Source organism: Aquarana catesbeiana, linkage group LG05, assembly GCF_042186555.1.
Source record: "Aquarana catesbeiana isolate 2022-GZ linkage group LG05, ASM4218655v1, whole genome shotgun sequence".
Classification (NCBI taxonomy): Eukaryota; Metazoa; Chordata; class Amphibia; order Anura; family Ranidae; genus Aquarana; species Aquarana catesbeiana.
Window position 1 is genome coordinate 220,399,787 of NC_133328.1, and position 20,819 is coordinate 220,420,605.

General features: G+C 41.0%; 1 protein-coding gene across 1 annotated transcript in view; it reads right to left on the bottom strand.

Moving 5' to 3' along the window:
- Positions 1–1,006: 1,006 nt before the first annotated feature.
- PPP1R17 (protein phosphatase 1 regulatory subunit 17) overlaps positions 1,007–20,819 on the bottom strand; it is a 33,415-nt gene continuing 13,602 nt past the window's right edge. The window contains exons 3-5 of the mRNA XM_073632685.1: positions 20,229–20,384; positions 19,008–19,154; positions 1,007–2,161 (exon numbers count right to left, since the gene is read on the bottom strand). Of these exons, the coding sequence (XP_073488786.1) occupies positions 2,097–2,161; positions 19,008–19,154; positions 20,229–20,384 (368 nt within the window). The 3' untranslated portion in view covers positions 1,007–2,096. The remainder of the gene's footprint in view (positions 2,162–19,007; positions 19,155–20,228; positions 20,385–20,819) is intronic.

Below are 20,819 nucleotides of genomic sequence, written 5' to 3' on the forward strand. Positions count from 1 at the left end.
GAACAAGCTGAAGTTAGAAGCCGATTGGCTACTATGCACAGCTGCACCCAATTTTTGCATGCTCCAGTTTTAGTAAATCAGCCCCATCGTGTCTGTTGTGAGTTATTTTGAACTTAAGATTTTAAGCCACCAACTGGTACATGCATTGTGTTTAAAATTTGCAGTATAATAGCTTTCACTGCATTGTTTGGACTGCCTTAATGGAATACTTGTTAGCACTAGATGCAATGTATGTTAATGCAATGCATAAGAATGGTGAGTTATGAGAGTGGCCTCTAAAATCCTGCTTGCTTCACCTCTTACAAAGTGCATCTTTATAGGGATGAAAGGTACCTTATGCAAAAGAGCCCATTCCACCATTGTAGCGCACATGTGTTAACTCTTTTTATTACAGCATGCATTGTATTAAGATGGCCCATTCATTTGAATGGACTGCCTGATACATCAAAAAGGTGACATTATAAATAACACACGTGAAGACAGCCAAATCTATGAATGAAAAACGACTTCAGCCTGTCTCCTCCCAGGCCGCATACCACTGACGCATTTTGCCCTGCCGACAGGGCTTAACCATAGAGGATCTCTACAATTAAGCCCCGTGAGCGGGGCAAAATGCATCAGAAGAGTGTGGCCTGGGAGGAGACAGGCTGAAGCAGTTTTTCATTTGTAGATTTGGCTGTCTTCGGTGTGTAGCATCCCACCCTCCGCTACTAGATACTCTTGAGTAAGCCAGGATGAGCATCTTGGATGCCGGTACCCACTAGGAGTGAAAGTCACCGGATGGGTCTAGGCTGGTGCTTTAAGTGGTGCTCTATGTGTTTTAGGTCACATGTAATATAATGAATGCACCCTTAGGACAAAAAAAAAAACAAATATAAACTTAAGTTTGCTTTTCTTATGATTTGTTTCATTGTTATTCTTGGTTATTCTGTTGTATAGGTACTAAGCTGATAAAAAAAACAAAACATATATGTTAAAGTATAAGGCATTTTTATTTTTGGATAAAATGGAGAAGTAGTAGAACACCTGTCAGATTGTTATTGCTATGTTCCTATTAGGGAGATTCACTCTCTCTATTTGTCATATTTACCATTATCATTGAAGTTGCATTCACAACTGAGCGTTTTCAGCTCGTAAAACACCGAAAAAAATGCCCAAAAAGTAAAATCCCATTCATTTAAATGGCCCCTGTTAACATCTGAGCGATTTGCCTGCAGCAAAATGCCTGAAGCTCAAAAAGTACATGAGCTTTTTTTTGGGCAGATTACAGGCGTTTTTTTTCTGCTTTTTACATTGGTGACCTTTTGACCTGTGCAAAATCGCAGCGAAAATGCGACTTTCTGCCTGAAAACGAAACAATCAGGTGTGAATGCAGCCTGAAAGTGAAAGGAAATCCCAAAGTTTGGGTTGCCCCCAAAACAGTAATAGAGTGGAACTCTTCCAATGGGGACACTAGTTATAGTGACCCTAGAGGCAACCAAAGATTCCCTCACTTTGTAGGGATTTCCTCTCACTTCCTGTTTTGGCTATGGGACAGGAAGTGAAGGGGAAATAGCCCAAATGGGTCAAAGATGGCAAAAAAAAGTATAACCCTCCCTTACTCTAACCAAAATGAAAAAAAAAAAGCCTTTAGTTCTACTTCAATTTAAAGTACACGGAAAACCTAAAAATTAACTCCTGTTATTTGTTCCCTATTTATCTGTTATATTTATCATAGGATCACCAGGTGAAAATAAAGAAAAAAAGCATAAAAAACAAAATGCAGCCACCATTTCTTGTAAACTGCAATATTTTTTTTAGATATACTTAAATGTACTGCTATTTCAGTGAGTTATTGGTATTTTATAGCAGTAAAATAAAAAGGTATGTGTTTGAGCCTTATGGTCTGTATTAAAAAAAAAAACAATTATACTGCAAACATGGTTTCACGCAAATGTATTATAGCAACAAAATGTGTACAAATAAGATATAAAACTTACAAAACACCCCAATACAGTTTGTTCTATATTTTAAAAACCCGTTTTGATATTTCCCACTGGTGTTATGGAATTGTGGGTGTATAAATTAAAGCAATTAAGGACAGCTGTTTTCACTTGTTATCCATCATTTTCTTCACTCTCCACAATTATGGCTCCGCTGTCCTCTTTCAGAAGTTTACCACCTATTATGAGAAAAAATATTATGGTTAAAAAAAAAGAGTCCAAAGGCTTCACAGAATATGTGATAAATAATCTTAACAATTTATATAGATAGATTATTCCACCACCTAGGCAGGCCATACCTGGAGCAAATTTCTTTCCTGCAACTAACAGACAGTGTTGATAGGGGAATCCCTCCTGCCGAGCCATTGTATTCTTCCAGCGGGCGAAGCTGTCCCCACCAGAAGACAGTGATTATTGCTAGCGGCTATACCAGCTGCTAGTGATAATCCTATGTAAAATCTGGCAGGCTGGCACCCGAGATTCGAACCAGAGATTCGAATATCTATGGCCAGCCTTAGGCCCCATTCACACTTGGCATCACTATGAACATGCGTTCCCGCTCTTGTTTTTTTTTTCCTGACTTTCCATGGGTCGCACATAGGGCAGCCCATTCACTTGAATGGGCTGCCTATGTGTGACAAACACGCCAAAGAAGCTCCAGAGCTTTTTTTGAGTGTAGGTCATCGAGAGACAAAAAGCACACTTGCTAACCACGTTTAAGAATTAATGGCACCCAAACACAAGTGATGCGTTTTGCCACAATTTTAGTGAGATTTGGAATTGCGGGAAGAATCAAGCGATTCTGCCCACGATTCCCATACACTAAGGTGTGAACATAAGACATAGATCACAGGTTCCTTGTTTGGGTTGATAAGCATATGATTTGTCCCACTGGTGACTTGAGAGTGGAACTTTTTTTGTGGTGTTGGAGGCAGGGCCATGCAGATGTGTCCTTGCCCTGTGCAGGATTCAGTTTTCAGGGTCCATTCACACCAATTATTGTGTCTTGTCTTGTCTTCTGTGTGCCCAGTTTACAGCACTGCGCTGCAGTGGTGTACGGATGACGTGCACCGGAAAAACATATGGCAGCCTTTACTTTTTTTTTTAAAGCAGCTCAGCGTGTGCACTGTGTGGCGGCCTGTTGAAATGTCAATAGAGTGTGTTTAAACAAAAAGTAAAAAATGCAATGCATGGAGATAGGCGCACACATTCATAACAGTTTTGTTGACACTGACATAGGATAGATCATGTGCTTATCAACCCAAACAAGGAACCTGTGCTCTATGTCTTATGTTCACACCTTAGTGTATGGGAATCATGGGCAGATCTCACTAAAATCGTGCAAAACGCATAACTTGTGTTTGGGTGCCATTCATTTTTAATGGCACCCCAAATATGGTTAGCAGGTGTGCATTTTGTTGCTCAACGGTCTACACCTGAAAAGGCTCTGGAGCTTCTTTGGCGTGTTTGTCACACATAGGGCATTCTAGTGAATGAAAAAGTAAACTGTGGGGGGCGCTAGGTCTATATAAACGGTGAACTAAATGACACCTAAATTGTAATATTCAAATGTATGAAAAAACACAACAATGTACCATGCAAAAATGCTATATGAGTATATAGACTATATACCACAAGTGCATATGCCAAAAGGATGACAACCATATAATCCCTGCATATAAAGTAAAATATTATCTTAGTGGGCTGCAGTATGTGCGACCCATGGAAAGTCAGAAAAAAAAACAAGAGCGGGAACGCATGTTCCCACTATGCCAAGTGTGAATGAGCCTAAGGCTGGCCATAGACGTTCAAATCTCTGATTCGAATCTCGAGCGCCGTGTATGGGCAGACTAAATGTGCCAAGTTGATGGGAACAACCAGCCTGCCGGATTGTACATACGATTATCGCTAGCGGCTGATATAGCCACTAGCAATAATCACTGTCTTCTCCTGGTGGGGACAGCTTCCCCCGCTGGAAGAATACAATGGCTCGGCAGGAGGGATTCGCAATACGCAAACTGGGCACAGCAGTCACAGGAGCTTCGTGCCCCAGGGGGTGCACCAGTGCGCATTTGCTAAGCGACGTATATGTACGTCGCTTAGCCTGCCTGTGCTACCCATCCACAGTAAACTTACTGTGAGCAGACTTGGTTAAACCAAGCTGTGCAGCTCAGACCACATTTATGGCACTCAATCTGTGCCGTAGTGTAGTGACGTCATCGCGGCCAGACAGCACAAACCCAGAAGAAAGATGAGGCGAAGATGAAAGTGCCCAGGGCTTGTTTAAATGGAGCGCAGCGCTGGAAGGCTCCATTTGACAGGTCTGTCATAATGCAGTACATAAATTAGCACATTATGACATAAACCTTCTCGTGGCCCATAAGAGGAAAACAAATGTGACAGTTTAATACCACTTTAAGCACATTACTGTTAATTTGCATGGGAATATCTGTGTTTAAAACCAATGTGGCATTCAGTGTGAATTACAGAATGATATATTACTCAAAATGTCTATTATTTTGTTAATTGTATCTACTGAGCCTTTTGTAAGTATTTCAGTAATACACTACTAATGATAGTCTTAAGAACACAGGTCTCGAGAGGCACTTTATAAATTATTCCTGTAACAAAGGAGTCATCAATAATGTGTTGTACCCTCATTTGTAGTCATTAAACTCATTTCCTGTTTTCTATCCATATAAATTATCCATTTTTCTTCATAATGTTGGTTTAGTTTTGTATTAGATCATTACAATAAAGGCTAATTTGCATTGTCTTTTAGCGTCCACAAATGATAATGAAATTTGTCCTAATGAAAAACTGTAATCTAAACGACACACCAATATAACATTTTTATTTGTGAAATAGTTTGGTTGCATTTGGCCGTAACTATAATCGGTAGCATATTTTTTTATAATATGTCTAACAAAGTTCATTTTCTATCTTACAGCACACCTATGGAGATCAAACTTTTTTCTATGGAATATAGTTAAAGTGTTAGTAAAGTTATTTTTTTGAACTTGTACCTACAGGTAAGCCTATAATAAGGCTTAACTCTAGGTACAGTGAATATCTCCTAAACTTGCGGTGTCTAGGAGATATTCACACTGGATGTAGCCATAGACGTCACCGACGCATGCGCTCTGAAGGTCCGGCATACTGTGCCAAAACCAAGGGCTCCCGTGCATACGCAGGAGTGATGTAATCGCGGCCACTCATACAGCCGAAACTCGCAAACCCAGAACGAAGACCAGGGGGAGAAGGATGCTCTGCCAGCGGTGACAGTGCACCACTGGAGGGCTGCATTCTAGGGTAAGTATTTCAGAATCTGCTAGTATGCGATGCATACTAGCACATTATGCCATTTCCTTGCAGGGGAATTTTTTTATTTTAATTCTGCGGTTTACTACTTTACTTTACTACTTTAAAAGCATGGGCCTCGCTAGCGATGTACACCCGGAGCACATGTGCCATATTACTTGCTGGATATCTTGGGTCATGATGCTACGATCACCCATCTGTTTTTATTTATTTATTACAAGCCACCATCTTATTCAGACTTCAGATACCACAGCAGTAGGGCTTGAAGAAGCTTGAAGAAGCTTGGGCTTTTTTGTGTTTTGCACGCTTTTTTATTGAGCTTCTTTAAACTTTTTTGTGCATAAGCATTCCCCCCCCCCCCCCCCCCCCAGCTAATATTTCCTATTTTATTAGTGCTATTTTAAACTCCTCTGACCTTTTTTGCGCTTTTTTTCATGCGTTTTTTGGGCACTTAGGCGTATTTTCTGCTCGAAAGCTCCTCTCAAAAACACGAGTTTGGTTGGGTTTTTTCTGCCTGTAGGAGCATATGCCTGTAAACTCTTAAAAAAGCGATAGTGTGCATGGACACATTGGCTAACATGGAGGAGAGTTTCCAGGTAGAAAAAATGAGAACTCAAAACCCTGTAGGAGCCACTTCTTTGAGATGCAGCATGCATGAGCCCATAGAGAGCTCTTCTAAGCTCCTCCTTGGCTCCTTGTGCAGTGTCATATAAAGGTCTGTAGGGAGGATTGGGGAGGGGGGTCTGTTCTGCGGTGGGATATCTGTATTAGAAGAGAGGAGAGATCTATACTTGGGGGGGTGCGATCTTTACTGGTGAAATTTATACTGGGAGGATAGGGCAAATTTTTTGTTTTACTGTGTGCATGAATATGTGCATTACCTTTTTTTTGACCCATGCATTCTATGCCTTATGCCCTCCTAACACCTACAGTCATTGCATTACTCAATCCTGAGCTTTACACTCTGTGTGTTGTGCACTCCTGACTCCTGTGCCTTACGCATTCCTGACCCCTATGCTCTGTGCATTTCACACTCCTGACCCCTGCGCTCTACGTACATTATTTTTTCTTAAACGCTGCACACATTATGCTAATTATACATTACATACTCAAAGTATTTATTGTCCTAGCGGTTGCTAAGTAGTCACTATTTTAGTAAAGTTCGTATTTGGGGTAGGCTGTGTGCAGAAAAGTATATATAATGAAAGTGATTATTTGTCTTTTAATGATAGCACTGAGGTTTATACTGTATGTGTCTGTTAGACTCTTGCTTGAGGCACAATAATTAAAGCAAATTTTATAGGTACAGTGACATATGTGTGCTTTGCATACAATGAATGAGATCCAACAATTGGCTATACACACGCCACCTCATTCTTCTGCTTTGAGCGCTCAAGGTTGCCCCAGGTCTTTCACAGTCCTAGCAAAGCCACTGATTAAATGCAATGTACACAGGATGTTAACGACTTCATTACAATTAAAATATACAGTGGGGGTTATTTACGAAAGGCAAATCCACTTTGCACTGCAAGTGCACTTGGAAGTGCAGTCGCTCTAAATCTGATGCCCTGTACAGACGATAGGATTTTCCGATGGAAAATGTGTGATAGGACCTTGTTGTCGGAAATTCCGACCGTGTGTGGGCTCCATCACACATTTTCCATAGGAATTTCTGACACACATAGTTTGAGAGCTTACTATAAAATTTTCCGACAACAAAATCCGTTGTCGGAATATCCGATCGTGTGTACACAAATCCGACGCACAAAGTGCCACGCATGCTCAGAATAAATTAAGAAACGAAAGCTATTGGCTACTGCCCCGTTTATAGTCCCGACGTACGTGTTTTACATCACCGCGCTCAGAACGATCAGATTTTTCAACAACTTTGTGTGACCGTGTGTATACAAGACAAGTTTGAGCCAACATCCGTCGGAAAAAATCCATGGATTTTGTTGTCGGAATGTCCGATCAATGTCTGACCGTGTGTACAGGGCATAAGGGGTAGATCTGCAATGAGTGGAAGCTCTGCTGATTTTATCATCCAATCATATGCAAGCTAAAATACTGTTTTTTTTTTTTTCCTTGCATATCCCCCTCGGATCTACATCGACTTTACTTCCAAGTGCACTGTTAGTGCACTTTCAAGTGCACTTGCTGTGCAAAGTGGATTTTCCTTTAGTAAATAACCCCCAGTATGTCACACTAAATTACATTTGCACAATTCATGATTAGATAATTATTTCTTCATATCTAATATTCTTTGTTTGCAAGATGTAATTGCAAAATATTCTTAACTACAAAAAGTGACTGAATTAACCACTTGACCCCCAGAAGGTTTTACCCCCTTTATGACCAGACCATTTTTTAGCTGTTCAGCACCGTGCTACTTTAATTGGCAATTGCTCAGTCACGCAACACTGTGCGCAAATAAAATTTATATCATTTTTTTTTACACAAATAGAGCTTCCTTTTGTTGGTATTTGTTTACCACTGGGTTTTTTTTATTTTTTAATATATAAATGAAAAAAACTCTTCCTGGTATTTTCTTTTTGTTACAAAACGTATCCACTAAAATTACATTTTTTCATAAATTTAGGCCAAAATGTATTCTGCTACATGTCGCACGTGCTGGCAGTGATCGGGGCTGATCCTGCTAACATTGCATTTCTGGGGACACTGTACTATTGGGGACACTAGTTTAGTTCTAACCATAACTAGGATATAAAGTATATAATAACAATCAGCGCCAAAATATCTTTCTGAAGTGCAATGTGCAAAAATTATAACATTTATAAAAACTTCCACAGCTGCTGTAACACTCACAGTGATCCACCACACAAATTTAAACTTTTTTTATCATTAAAAATTTAATGTAATTAAATATAATTAAATGTTTTATATTCTTATAGTGCAGCACAGTATAACCTATAAATCATTCCTTGAATCACCAATGAAAAATAGAAATAAACGAAATGCAATATTCCCTACAGTATATAGTATATTCTTATATACATGATTAAAACACCAGTGCAACCAGTCCATATATATAAGATTTCATATGTTAAATAACATCAGTGTTGATAGAGAACTGGTTCATATCAAACAGTGTGTGAAACCATCCACCGCTGTGCTCATCCGTCCTCACTGGGATCAGTGTCATGTGCACACCACCACCAGCCAAATTGCCTGCTCACCTCACAGATGAGTTTAACCGCTTGCCGATCAGCCGCCGTCATTTTACTGCAGCAGGTCGGCACAATCCCACGAGCCGTCGTAGCTATACGTTGGCTCGTAGGATCGGGATAGCATGTGCTCGCTGCACTGCGGGGGTGCCGATGCTTGTGGCCAACGGTCGCGATGACCGCTGGCCATGAGCGATCGCGGGTACGAGAGGCAGAACATGGAAGTGTTGTGTATACACACAAATCCCTGTTCTGCTCTGTGAGGAGTGACAGATCGTGAGTTCCTAACAGCTAGTCCCCTCCCCCTTCAGTTAGAAACACGTAGCAGGGAACACAGTTAACCCCTTGATCGCCCCCTAGTGTTAACCCCTTCCCTGCCAGTGACATTTTTAAAATAATCAGTGTATTTTTATAGCACTGATCGCTGTATAAATGCCAATGGTCCCAAAAAATGTGTCAAAAGTGTCCGATGTATCCGCCATAATGTCGCAGTCTTGCTAAAAATCACAGATCGCCGCCATTACTAGTAAAAAAAAATAATAATAAAAATGCTATAAATCTATCCCCTATTTTGTAGACGCTATAACTTTTGCGCAAACCAAATATACACTTATTGTGATTTATTTATTTGTTTTACCAAAAATATGTAGAAGAATACATATCGGCCTAAACTGAGAAAAAATTAGCTTTGTTTAAAAAAAAAATGGGGATATTTATTATAGCAAAAAGTACAAAATATTGTGTTTTTTTTCAAAATTGTCGCTCTTTTTTTGTTTATAGCGCAAAAAATAAAAACTGCAGGGGTAATCAAATACCACCATAACAAAGTTCTATTTGTGGGAAAAAAAGGACGTCAATTTTATTTGGGTGCAGCGTCGCACAACCGCGCAATTGTCAGTTAAAGCGACGCAGTGCCGAATTGCAAAAAATGGCAAGGTCATTCAGCAGCCAAATCTTCTGGGGCTGAAGTGGTTAAAAAACTCAAAAAATGGTCAATCTTTTGCTCCTTCACGATATCTCTCATCCACGCCAAAACAGCTGACCCTCCTACTCTCTGCGCGCTGAGTGCTTGTGCTGATAACTTCACATAGATTCAATTCAGGAAACTCTCTCCTCCTCTCTCCGCCTACAGCTCAGCTCTGCTTCTCTCAAATCGGTTATTAACATGTAATCACAAACATAGACTTCATAGTGCTCTCTGTTTGTTACTTTTTTAAACAGCCCCAAAATAGGCACACTTACAAGATCAAAGATTTAAAACATGTGTATATGCGTCCGCTCACTCACCACTGACATACACTCATGTTGGCTGTGTGACGTCACGGGCTTAGCTCCTACCCTCTATACGAGTGTCGCTCTCTGATTGGGTTTCCTCAGTAGATGGGCGGCCGCCTGCCCTGAACCTTTATATATACTAGTGTTGCCTAGGCAACCCTCCAGGCTTAGCCACAGCCGTCAGCCGCGTCTGCGGACACTCACACTTGCTGTGGACCACGGAACACAGATTGCATAAAACTTAATAGTTTGTCACCGTGCACGGGTTTATTAAAAAAAGCACTATTGTAACCTTTTTGCACAAACTTCTCCTCAAACTGTGCTGCTTGCTCGATATATTCTTCCTTCCTAGTACAGTTCCTTTTCAATCTCACAAACTGCCCTCTTGGAATATTCAATAGCCAAGGTTTATAATGACAGCTGTCGATTGCTATATATCCATTTTTGTCCGTAGGCTTGCAATAATTTTTGGTATAAATCTCCCCTACATGTACATACATCTCCATATCCAAAAACACCATGTTCTGCTTGTCATCTTTTCATGATAGTATTATATTTTTATCATTTTGGTTCAACCTGTTTATGAAGGAGAGGAGACTGGTTTCATCTCCCCTTCATATCATGAACAGGTCGTCTATAAACCTGTGATAGCTGACTAACTCATCTGGTCTATGCTCAAAGACCACCTTAGACTCCCAGTGTGCCAAAAATAAATTGTCAACACTGGGAGCAAACCGTGACCCCATAGCTACCCCGGTCTTCTGTAGATAGTATCCTCCATCATACCAAAAGTAATTATGCAGTAACCCAAACTTATCTACTTTTATGTTCTCCAAAATCTGCAGTAAATGTTTGGTGTCCTTTAAATACGCAGGGGTCTTTATCACCAAAGGTTGTAAAAAAATGTCCAGGTATTGGCCAAGTCTAGATGATAAGGAATCCACCCCATTAACTATAGGCTGCACTGGTGGATTTTGATTATCCTTGTGTTTTTTTGGGAGAAATTACATTACTAGGGTTCAACATGGGGACGGATTTAAATATTCAGCTTCTTTTTTACATAAGATATTTTCTTTACTCCTTTTGTTACTAACTTTGAAAGCTCTTCTTTATATTGTCCCCCCCCCTTTATCTGCCGGTCTAACGACCGCCTCTTTCTTCTCCTCCAAAGACTGAATACCTCTCCTGATATACTCCGGATCATATCCTTTCTTAATCTTTATTTGTTCCAAATCATTCACAACCATTTTCTGAAACACTTCTGTAAACTTTTTATCTGAGGCCGGGGGATTGAAAGCGGAGTTCCACGCATATAAAAGTTAGCAGCTTTTTTTCGAAAAGCCAGTGGTGAATGTGCCCCTGAAGTGGCAGTTCAGGGGTGCCGTATAGTCACGGTGTGAAAGCACTTGATTTTATGGCACCATGGTCACTTTCACCACAACACACGTTTTTCGCACCTGCCTCTTGGGCCGGGCTTTTTGGCCAGGACCAGGGGAAATTTTTATGCCTGGCCGGAGGGCCGGCCATTGTATAGCACAATGTCCACTTTCACTCTCCCATCTCACTATCTTCCCCACTCTTTCTTTTACCCCTGTTTGTCACCTTTTTGTCTTTTTTTGGTTGTCTTTGTATACACGTTTTGTCACTGTGTGGCGAGTAGGGTGTGGGTCCTCGGGCCTACTCTGAAAGTCTTGGGAGGGGGTGGACATAGGCCTTTTGGCTTGGTTCGCCCTCTCCTTTGAAAAAAAATTAAAAAAAAAAAAAAAGTTAGCAGCTACAAAAAGTGTAGCTGCTGACTTTTATTAAACCGGACACTCACCTGTCCCATGGTCCAGCAAAGCGGGCGTAGGAAGCCCCACTCCTCTCCCCCTCCTCTCTGCAGCGCCGCATTGTGACTGTGGGCGCCTGGCTGGGGCTTCACAGTCGGGCACGCACTGCGCATGCGCGAGCCGCGCTGCGCACTGTGACTGGCCAGGCAATCATCTGGCACCTGTGACGTGTCTCAGATGATTGCTGAGAGGGAGAGGTGATTTTGCTTCCGGCGCCGCCGTGCCCCGTGAGGAAGTGGGAGCTGGATCCCTCTAAAAAAGAGGGTATCCGCTCCCCCCCAAAAAAATTACATGCCAAATATGGCACGTCCGGGGGTCACCTGGAACTCCACTTGAATTTTGATCTATTGCGCAAACCCGTGCCTGATGAATTATTCTGAGTGGTCTTGTCTGTAGTGTTAAAGATAAAATACTTTTTTATATTTAACTTCCGCATATACTTCTGAATGTTAACGTAGGTTTTAAATTTATTAAGATTCTTCGTGGGGGCAAATTTTAATCCCTTATCTAGTACTTTATTTAGGGGGACCCCACTCAAATGAACTGCTTGCCGACCAGCGCACGACGATGTACGTTGGCACAATGGCACGGCTGGGCAAATGGGCGTACCTGTACATCCCTTTAAGAAGCGGCATTGTGGGTGCACGCTCCCGCTGCGTACTCCGTGAGCATGCCCGCGGGTCCTGTGGACTCGATGTTCACCAGGGGCCCGTGATCGTGACACGGAGCGCCAGAATGGGGAGATTCCTATGTAAACAAGGCATTTCCCTGTTCTGCCTAGCAACATGACAGGGATCTACTGCTCCCTATCATCGGGAGCAGTAATCTCTGTCAAGTTGTAGTGAGACCATCGCCCCACAGTTAGAATCATTCCCTAGGACACACGTAACCCCTTGATTGCCCCTAGTGTTTAACCCCTCCCCTGCCAGTGTCATTTACACAGTAATCACTGCATTTTTATAGCACTGATCGCTGTATAAATGTCACTGGTTCCAAAATGGTTTCAAAAGTGTCCAAGGTGTCCGCCGCAATGTTGCAGTCACAAATAAAAAAAAATTAAAAAAAGATATATATATGGACTGGTTACACTGGTGTTTTAAGAATATACTGTAGGGAATATTGCATTTAGTTATTTCTAATTTTCATTGGTGAGTCAAAGAATGATTTATAGGTTATACAGCCCTGCACTATAAGAATATAAATGTAACCAGGATATGGACCCTGGCAGAAACTATACTTGCAATGGCAGTGATCAGCGACTTATAGTGTGACTGTGATAGTATGGTGGGCAATCAGGGACTGGCGCTAACTGACACTAGCTAGAAGGGACACTAACTTTCTCTAACTGACACTATCCAATGTTGCTAGTGACACTAATACAGTAATCATTGATAATATTGTTCACTGACACTGTACTAATGGCACTGACTGGGTGGCAGTGGTGGTCAAGAGGGCAATCAAAGGGTGTTGACTGTGTGCCTAACAAGTAAACAAGTTAAACCAGTGACCTGCTTGAGCTGCTTACCCTTATTCCAGACTTTTTAGATGAGAGTGTAGGTGGGTAGAAGGCGATTAAATTTGGCAAAAGTTGCATCCTCCAAACCAGCAGGTAGGTCAGATAACTTTAACGTTAGTAGCAAAATGTATAGAGAGGACCCTAGGTTAGGCTGGTTAAGACCCGGATTAGTGAGTACTAGGCCCTTACATCATGTTGTAATTGTGCTGCCAAACAGTACAACCAAGGGTTGGGCATGGCTAGACTTCCAGCATCCTTAGGTCTTTGTAAATACTCCAATCTCAATCTAGGTGTTTTATTATGCCAGAGCAGGTGCCTAAAAATGGAATTCACCTTTTGGAAGATGCTTAATGGAATAACTATTGGGGTGTTATGTAGGATATATAATAGCTAGGGCATGAAGATAATTTTTACTAAACTCACTTTACCCGCCAGTAATAGCCAAAATTTGTTCCACATTTTTTATTTTGTCCCTGAAGCGACACAGCAAAGGCACTATATTTAAGTGACAAAAGTCTCCCAATTGAGGAGTGACCTGTATGCCTAGGTATTAAAAAGTAGATGTGATAGGTACAGGGCAAAAGGGAGTGATGGCTCTCAAGGGGTTATTCTCAAGAGGCATTAACATTGATTTATCACATAATAACATAATAATAACATAGTGTCATCGGCATAAAGCAAAACAAATTGAAATCCTACTATATAAGGGTTTTGTCTGATGGATACAACCAAGGGCTCAATTGCCAGTGCAAAAAATAATGGCGACATTCTTGGCCCAGATGGAACCCAGATGAAACGTATGAGAGATCCTACCAGCTTCCCTAATAGCTGCCACTGAATGACTGTACAACAATTTGACCCATTACGTAAAAACAGGGCCAAAGTTAAATTTAGATATGACAGCCCAAAGAAAGGGCCATTCCACACTATCAAAGGCCTTGGCCACATCCAGGGATAGCAATGCCCTACTGCTCTTATTATCTGCTCTGATCAGAAGGTTAAGGAGCAATCTATGCAAATTGACAGCCGTGGACTTTTGGGGCATAAAGTCGGCTTGATCTGGGTGGACAATTGTAGAAATAGCTTTATTAAGGCGTAGTGCCAGTACCTTTGCTAGAATTTTTATGTCACTCTGAGGTAGGCCTGTAGGAACCAGGGTCCGTGGGGTCTTTACCCGGCTTAAGTAAAAGAATTATATTAGCTTTTGTCATAGAGTAAGGAAAACACTACATTGTTTGGCAGCATTCAACACCTTTAACAGGTAAGACAAGATCTGTTCCCTGTACATTTTTATACATCTACCGGTAAACCATCATCTCCTGGTGCCTTACAGCTGGGGAATGCAGCAGTCGCCTGCTGTAACTCCTCCATGGTAATTGGAGAATCTAGCATTTTCTTGCTTTGGGTGGACAGTACCGGTAAGAGGATACTGCTCAAATACTCCAGGATATCATCGGCTGTACAAGCCTGCTTTGATTGATAGAGAGTGGAGTAGAAGGAGACCAATACTGTCATGATAGAATATGGTGTATTGGCCAACCTACCATCCACATCTTGTAATGCTCCAATAGAACACCCTGAGTTTTGTTTTCTGGCGATTTTGGCTAGTAGCCTCCCAGTTTGTTCACCTTCCTTGTAGAAAGCCAATTTATAGAAGAATCACTTCTTATCCACTGTGGAGGATCCACACAATTAAGAGCATCCTGGGCAAACCACAAAGACCCCCTAGTAGAGTCTGTAGGGTTGTCTATAAACACTTGTTCCAATTAGCATACTCATTGCTCAAGTTCGGCACGTAAGCCATGCGTGTTCCGTTTAACTCCACTAACCTGGACTATAAGCACTCCCCATAGGACTGCTTTAAAAGCATCTCAGCTTTGTAAAAAAATCAACTTGGTCTTCATTTGCTGCCAAAAATTCAGTAATGGAGCGACGTACAGTGGCATGTGAGGGAAAAAGGTTTAACCAGAAGGAGGTTAGCTTACACTGGGCTGGTAATAAGAACGTTTTGGATTTTACCACCTATATCTGCAATTTTAATCCATAAACCTATTTAGCTGCCCATTGCGCAATGCATTGTGCGCATTAAGCATCCATTATGCCTCCTGCCTCCTATAACAATCAATGGCTTTCCGACTTTGGTACTGTCTTTGGAGAGGCTATATAGCTCCCAGCTGCCTCTCTGGATTGTGGACAGGCAAGTTGCAGGGGGAAGGCAACATTTTTGGAATAATTGTACTAGAAGTACTGATATACTTTAAGCCTGTCTCTTTCACAGCTATATTTCAAAACCATTAAAAAAGTAAAGTTTTTATAGTCTGCTCACTATGCTCTGACCATGAGCATCAAAGTAGAATATTTCATATCCTATATATATATATATATATATATATATATATATATATATATATATATATATACTGTAGAAAAAAAGAGGTTATTTTGATGTTTATTGAAGTCTGCTGCCATCTTGTGGCTTAACTGTACATTTCAAGATTGGGGTAAAATAACCTCATTATTTGAGACTTAAAGTAAATACCTGTTAGAGAAAAATACAGTGGCTGTCAAAACTGTCCTCTCTCTGGTTGTTATGCTGACTGGCTGGCTGTAATAACTGTAAACTCATAAACCGAAAATATGCATACATAGTAAATCAGAAATCCTTATCTGCATACTTTTTCTGGGCCAGTGACCTCAAATCCTGAGGCAAAGGGGTCAGCATGATAATCAAACAACTAAAATTTTTTGAAGGAGATCCACAAACTCATCCTCCATATCTTTTTCATGGCAGTGTATGCAAAACCTTTATGGACGCTTTGTGGTGAGAATGTTGTTTCAGTTATATCTGTTTTAGAGTTCACTTATATACAATCTTAAAGTGATTGTAAAGTCTTGTGCTTTTTTTTTTTTTTTTTTAGCTAAAAAATAACAAAACATGGTTTTACACAGAGCAGCCCAGATCCTCCTCTTCTCAGGTCCCTGTTCTGTGCTCCTGGCTCCTTCCTCCTGTTGAGTGCCCCCACAGCAAGCAGCTTGCTATGGAGGCACCTGAGCTGAATCACAGCAAGTTTTTCACACCTGGATTTGGGGATCCTCTGCCATTCCTCCTTGCAGATCCTCTCCAGTTCTATCAGGTTGGCTGGTAAACGTTGGTGGACAGCCATTTTTAGGTCTCTCCAGAGATGCTCAATTGGGTTTAAGTCAGGGCTGGCTCTGGCTTGGCCATTCAAGAACAGTCACGGAGTTGTTGTGAAGCCACTCCTTCGTTATTTTAGCTGTGTGCTTAGGGTCATTGTCTTGTTGGAAGGTAAACCTTCGGCCCAGTCTGAGGTCCTGAGAACTCTGAAGAAGGTTTTCGTCCAGGATATCCCTGTACTTGGCCGCATTCATCTTTCCCTCGATTGCAACCAGTCTTCCTGTCCCTGCAGCTGAAAAACACCCCCACAGCATGATGCTGCCACCACCATGCTTCACTGTTGGGACTGTATTGGGCAGGTGATGAGCAGTGCCTGGTTTTCTCCACACATACCGCTTAGAATTAAGGCCAAAAAGTTCTATCTTGGTCTCATCAGACCAAAGAATCTTATTTCTCACCATCTTGGAGTCCTTCAGGTGTTTTTTAGCAAACTCCATGCAGGCTTTCATGTGTCTTGCACTGAGGATAGGCTTCCGTCGGGCTACCCTGCCATAAAGCTACGACTGGTGGAGGGCTGCAGTGATGGTTGACTTTCTATGACTTTCTCCCATCTCCTGACTGCGTCTTTGGAGTTTAGCCACAGTGATCTTTGGGTTCTTCTCTCACCAAGGCTCTCCTCCCCCGATAGCTCAGTTTGTCTGGACGGCTAGCTCTAGGAAGGGTTCTGGTCATCCCAAACATCTTCCATTTAAGGATTATGGAGGCCACTGTGCTCTTAGGAACCTTAAGTGCAGCAGAAATTTTTTTGTAACCTTGGCCAGATCTGTGCCTTGCCACAATTCTGTCTCTGAGCTCTTCAGGCAGTTTCTTTGACCTCATGATTCTCATTTGCTCTGACATGCACTGTGAGCTGTAAGGTCTTATATAGACAGGTGTGTGGCTTTCCTAATCAACTCCAATCAGTATAATCAAACACAGCTGGACTCAAATGAAGGTGTAGAACCATCTCAAGAAGAAATGGACAGCACCTGAGTTAAATATATGAGTGGCTGCAATATAACAAAGAGTGAAAAATGTAAGGGGGTCTGAATACTTTCCGTCCCCACTGTATATCTATACTGATGGAAAAGGTGGAGAGTGACAACACGATTTCCACCTTGTCCAATCACAGAATGCCTTGAATTAATTGCAAAAAATGCAAAGCAATCTCCGAATGGCACCCGCTCGGCATGGGGCAACCCCCTGTAGTAACTATGCAAGAGGGCAGCCACTCAATGCGGGATTTGGAAGACAATGAGGATCACAGTAGTAGCAGGGACTACATTGATTCTCTGCTTCCACAAGGATAGGCCAGGTATGGAATAAGCAAACTTACATTGGTCCAAGCTGGACTATGCAAAAAAAATAAAAAATCCATACTTGGAATTCAGCTTTTATTTTTTTAAATTACTTTTTGCTGCTTGAAAAGAAGAAATTATTGACCAGAGTGACATTCAGTTCATATTCCGTCAAGTGATTGTAAGGCTTCTTTTTAAAAAACAAAAAACAAAACAAATATGTCATACTTACCTCCACTGTGCAGCTCATTTTGCACAGAGTGGCCCTGATGAGACTACTGGGGTTCCATCGGAGGCTCTCACGGCTCCTCCTCTTATCAGATAACCACCTAGGAGAAGCGCTCTCCTGGGGGGGGGTTACCTTGCGGACACGCTCCCAAGTCCAGCATTTGTGATTTGTGTCCATAGACGCGAATGCCAGACTCGACTCCGCCCCCCGGCACCCACATCATTGGATTTAATTGACAGCAGCGGGAGCCAATGGCTGCACTGCTATCAATCTATCCAATCAAGAGCCGGGGCCCCATGCAGAGAGGGACAGCACATCTCCACTGAGTGAATGAAGGGGCTCAGGTAAGTAAAACGGGGGGGGGGCTGGTCACTGCCAAAAGTTTTTTTAAGGTCAAAAAACACGAGGGTTTACACTATTTCACTACCTCTTGCTTCCAACCTTTTTTGTCCTGTGATAGTCATTTTTTCTCTTTCCTCTCATTATTTTTTCTGCTTGGGATTTTTGGGATTATTTACTGCTTGGTTTTACCCATTTTAAAGTGGAAGTAAACTTCTATCACTAACTTTTACCTAACTTTTACCTATAGGTAGCCGTCATTGCAGCCAGTCACAGAGCCGAGTCCGCGAACCCGCAAGCAAGATGGGTGAAGATGGAAGCACCTACAGCTCTGATTTCTGGGCGCTGAAATAGCTTTGTTTAAAGGTAAGTTTAACATAATGTGCAAATATGCGATGCATAATAGAACATTATGACATTACCTTGCAGGTAAAAAAAAAAACAACAAACGTCCAGCGAATTTACAACCGCTGTAAGGTCTTTGCTGTAGTTGCTTTTCTCTAGGAGTAGAGCTAAAATGAGGAGCTCCAGATCTAAACACCCAGAGCCATCAGAGGTAAGCCACACTCAAATCTCAGTAAGTTCTTAGACTGGACATAGAAATATAATAAATGATCACAGCATAAGCATAAATGCTATTATTCCCAAAGCATGGATGTTATTATAGTGTGCAAAACTTATACAGCCACCACTCTTATCTTTTCTTATCTTTGGGAAAATAAGTCTGCCAAGAAATTGGACAGTAGATATCCAGTAATGGCTCCAATGTTTCTCCATATCAAGGTCAATTTGATCAAATTAAAAGGGGCTATTGCTCTTTTAGCATTCAATTGTAAAACAAAATGTATTAATCTGTACCTGGGAGAAGTGGTGACGTGTGTAGTGCTGGAGTGTCTTTTCTTCTGGGTTTCATCAAGTTTGGCTCTTTAGAAAGAACAGGGGAGATTTTGGCTGTTTGTTGTTTCTCTATTTCATCAAACTTTTTCAAGAGTATTTCAGAAAAATCTAGAATAAATGAAAAAGCACAAAACATCAGTCTACGTACTGTATATTCTGATCAAGAAATTTAAACCCATACCTCTGAAAGCAACATGAAATACCTTCTGATCTATTTAAAGTGGTTGTAAACCCTTACATATACGCAGTGAAGTGTTTGGCACCAGATGAGAGAGAGAGAAACAAATTCTCTTACTTATGTTGTAGCTATTTATCTGCAATCTTCTCTTCTCTACAGACATTAAAAGTGCAGAATTTATATAACTTGTCTGTGCTTTCATATAACTTGTCTGTGCTTTCAGAAAACAGGGCGGAGGGAGATGAAATTACACTTTGCACATTCTCCTCTCAGTGAGGAGAGCGGGGGATATGTGTTCATATTTCATGTCTGAGGAATACAATCACTTTAGGTCTAATGTAAATTGCACACCAAACCTTTAAATAATATGCGGATATTAAACACTTACAAATCTATCAACAGAGTCTCAGAAGTGTTTTTTTCTTGATATATTTTAATTCAGCAAATGGTCATGTAATGTAATTACATGGTCATGGTTTCAAACAATGGCCTAGGGCTGGGCTCTCCAATTTTTTCAGTACAAGGGCCACATACTATATTTTACAAATAATCATAGGCCAATAAAATGGTTTCATAAATGAACAAAAAAAAAATTCAGACGAATGAATGAGTTTTGCTTTGAACGTTTTTTTTTATTATCAACAAGACATTATTTAGAACAACAAAGAAAAATCTTCTGTAAAAAAAATAAAGAAATACTATATAAACTTTAGCCCATGAGGGTCCCCTTAACTTCTCAATCCCCACCCAAGACCCCTTACATGAGAGTACCCCCTACATGAGAATCCCCATCAGCACCCCACCTTACATCAGGGTCCCAATCAGAGCTCCTCACCTTACATCAGGGTCCCCATAAGAGTCTCTTTTTTCTTTGAGTGGCAGAACATCTGTCTTGTTCTGGTTTGGTTACATCCATGAATTTAGTGATCCTTATGTCACTGCGTTGTTACTAGAAAGCCTTGCTATTGTAAATAAAGAGGGCCTGTTATAATTGTTGTACTTGCCTGGTACAAATGGTTGCTTGTGTAAGGCTGGTGTATCTTTTCTTTTAGGCTGTTTTTGAACCATTTCATTCTTCACTGTTGAAACTTGACTATTTTTGCCACTTCTTGCTTTCATTTTAAGATCACAATTCCTCATCAGTTGTTCGGAAAGGTTTTCTGTAAGCAACAACATAATGTTCAAAACTGAGCATTTACTATTAGTAAGTGATAACTATTATATATTAATGATATATTATTCTAATGCATATTTTTATAGTGCATCTGGAAAGTATTCACAGCACTTTACTTTTTCCACATTTTGTTATGTTACAGCCTTATTCCAAAATTAATTAAATTCATTATTTTCCTTAAAATTCTACAAACAATACCCCATAATGACAACATAAAAGAAGTTTGTTTGCAATCTTTGCAAATGTATTATTAAAAATAAAAAAAAACAAAAAAATCCCATGTACATAAGTATTCACAGCCTTTGCCATTACACTCAAAATTGAGCTTGGGTGCATCCTGTTTCCACTGATCACCCTTGAGATGTTTCTACAGCTTGATCAGAGTCCATCTGTGGTAAATCCAGTTGATTGTACGTGATTT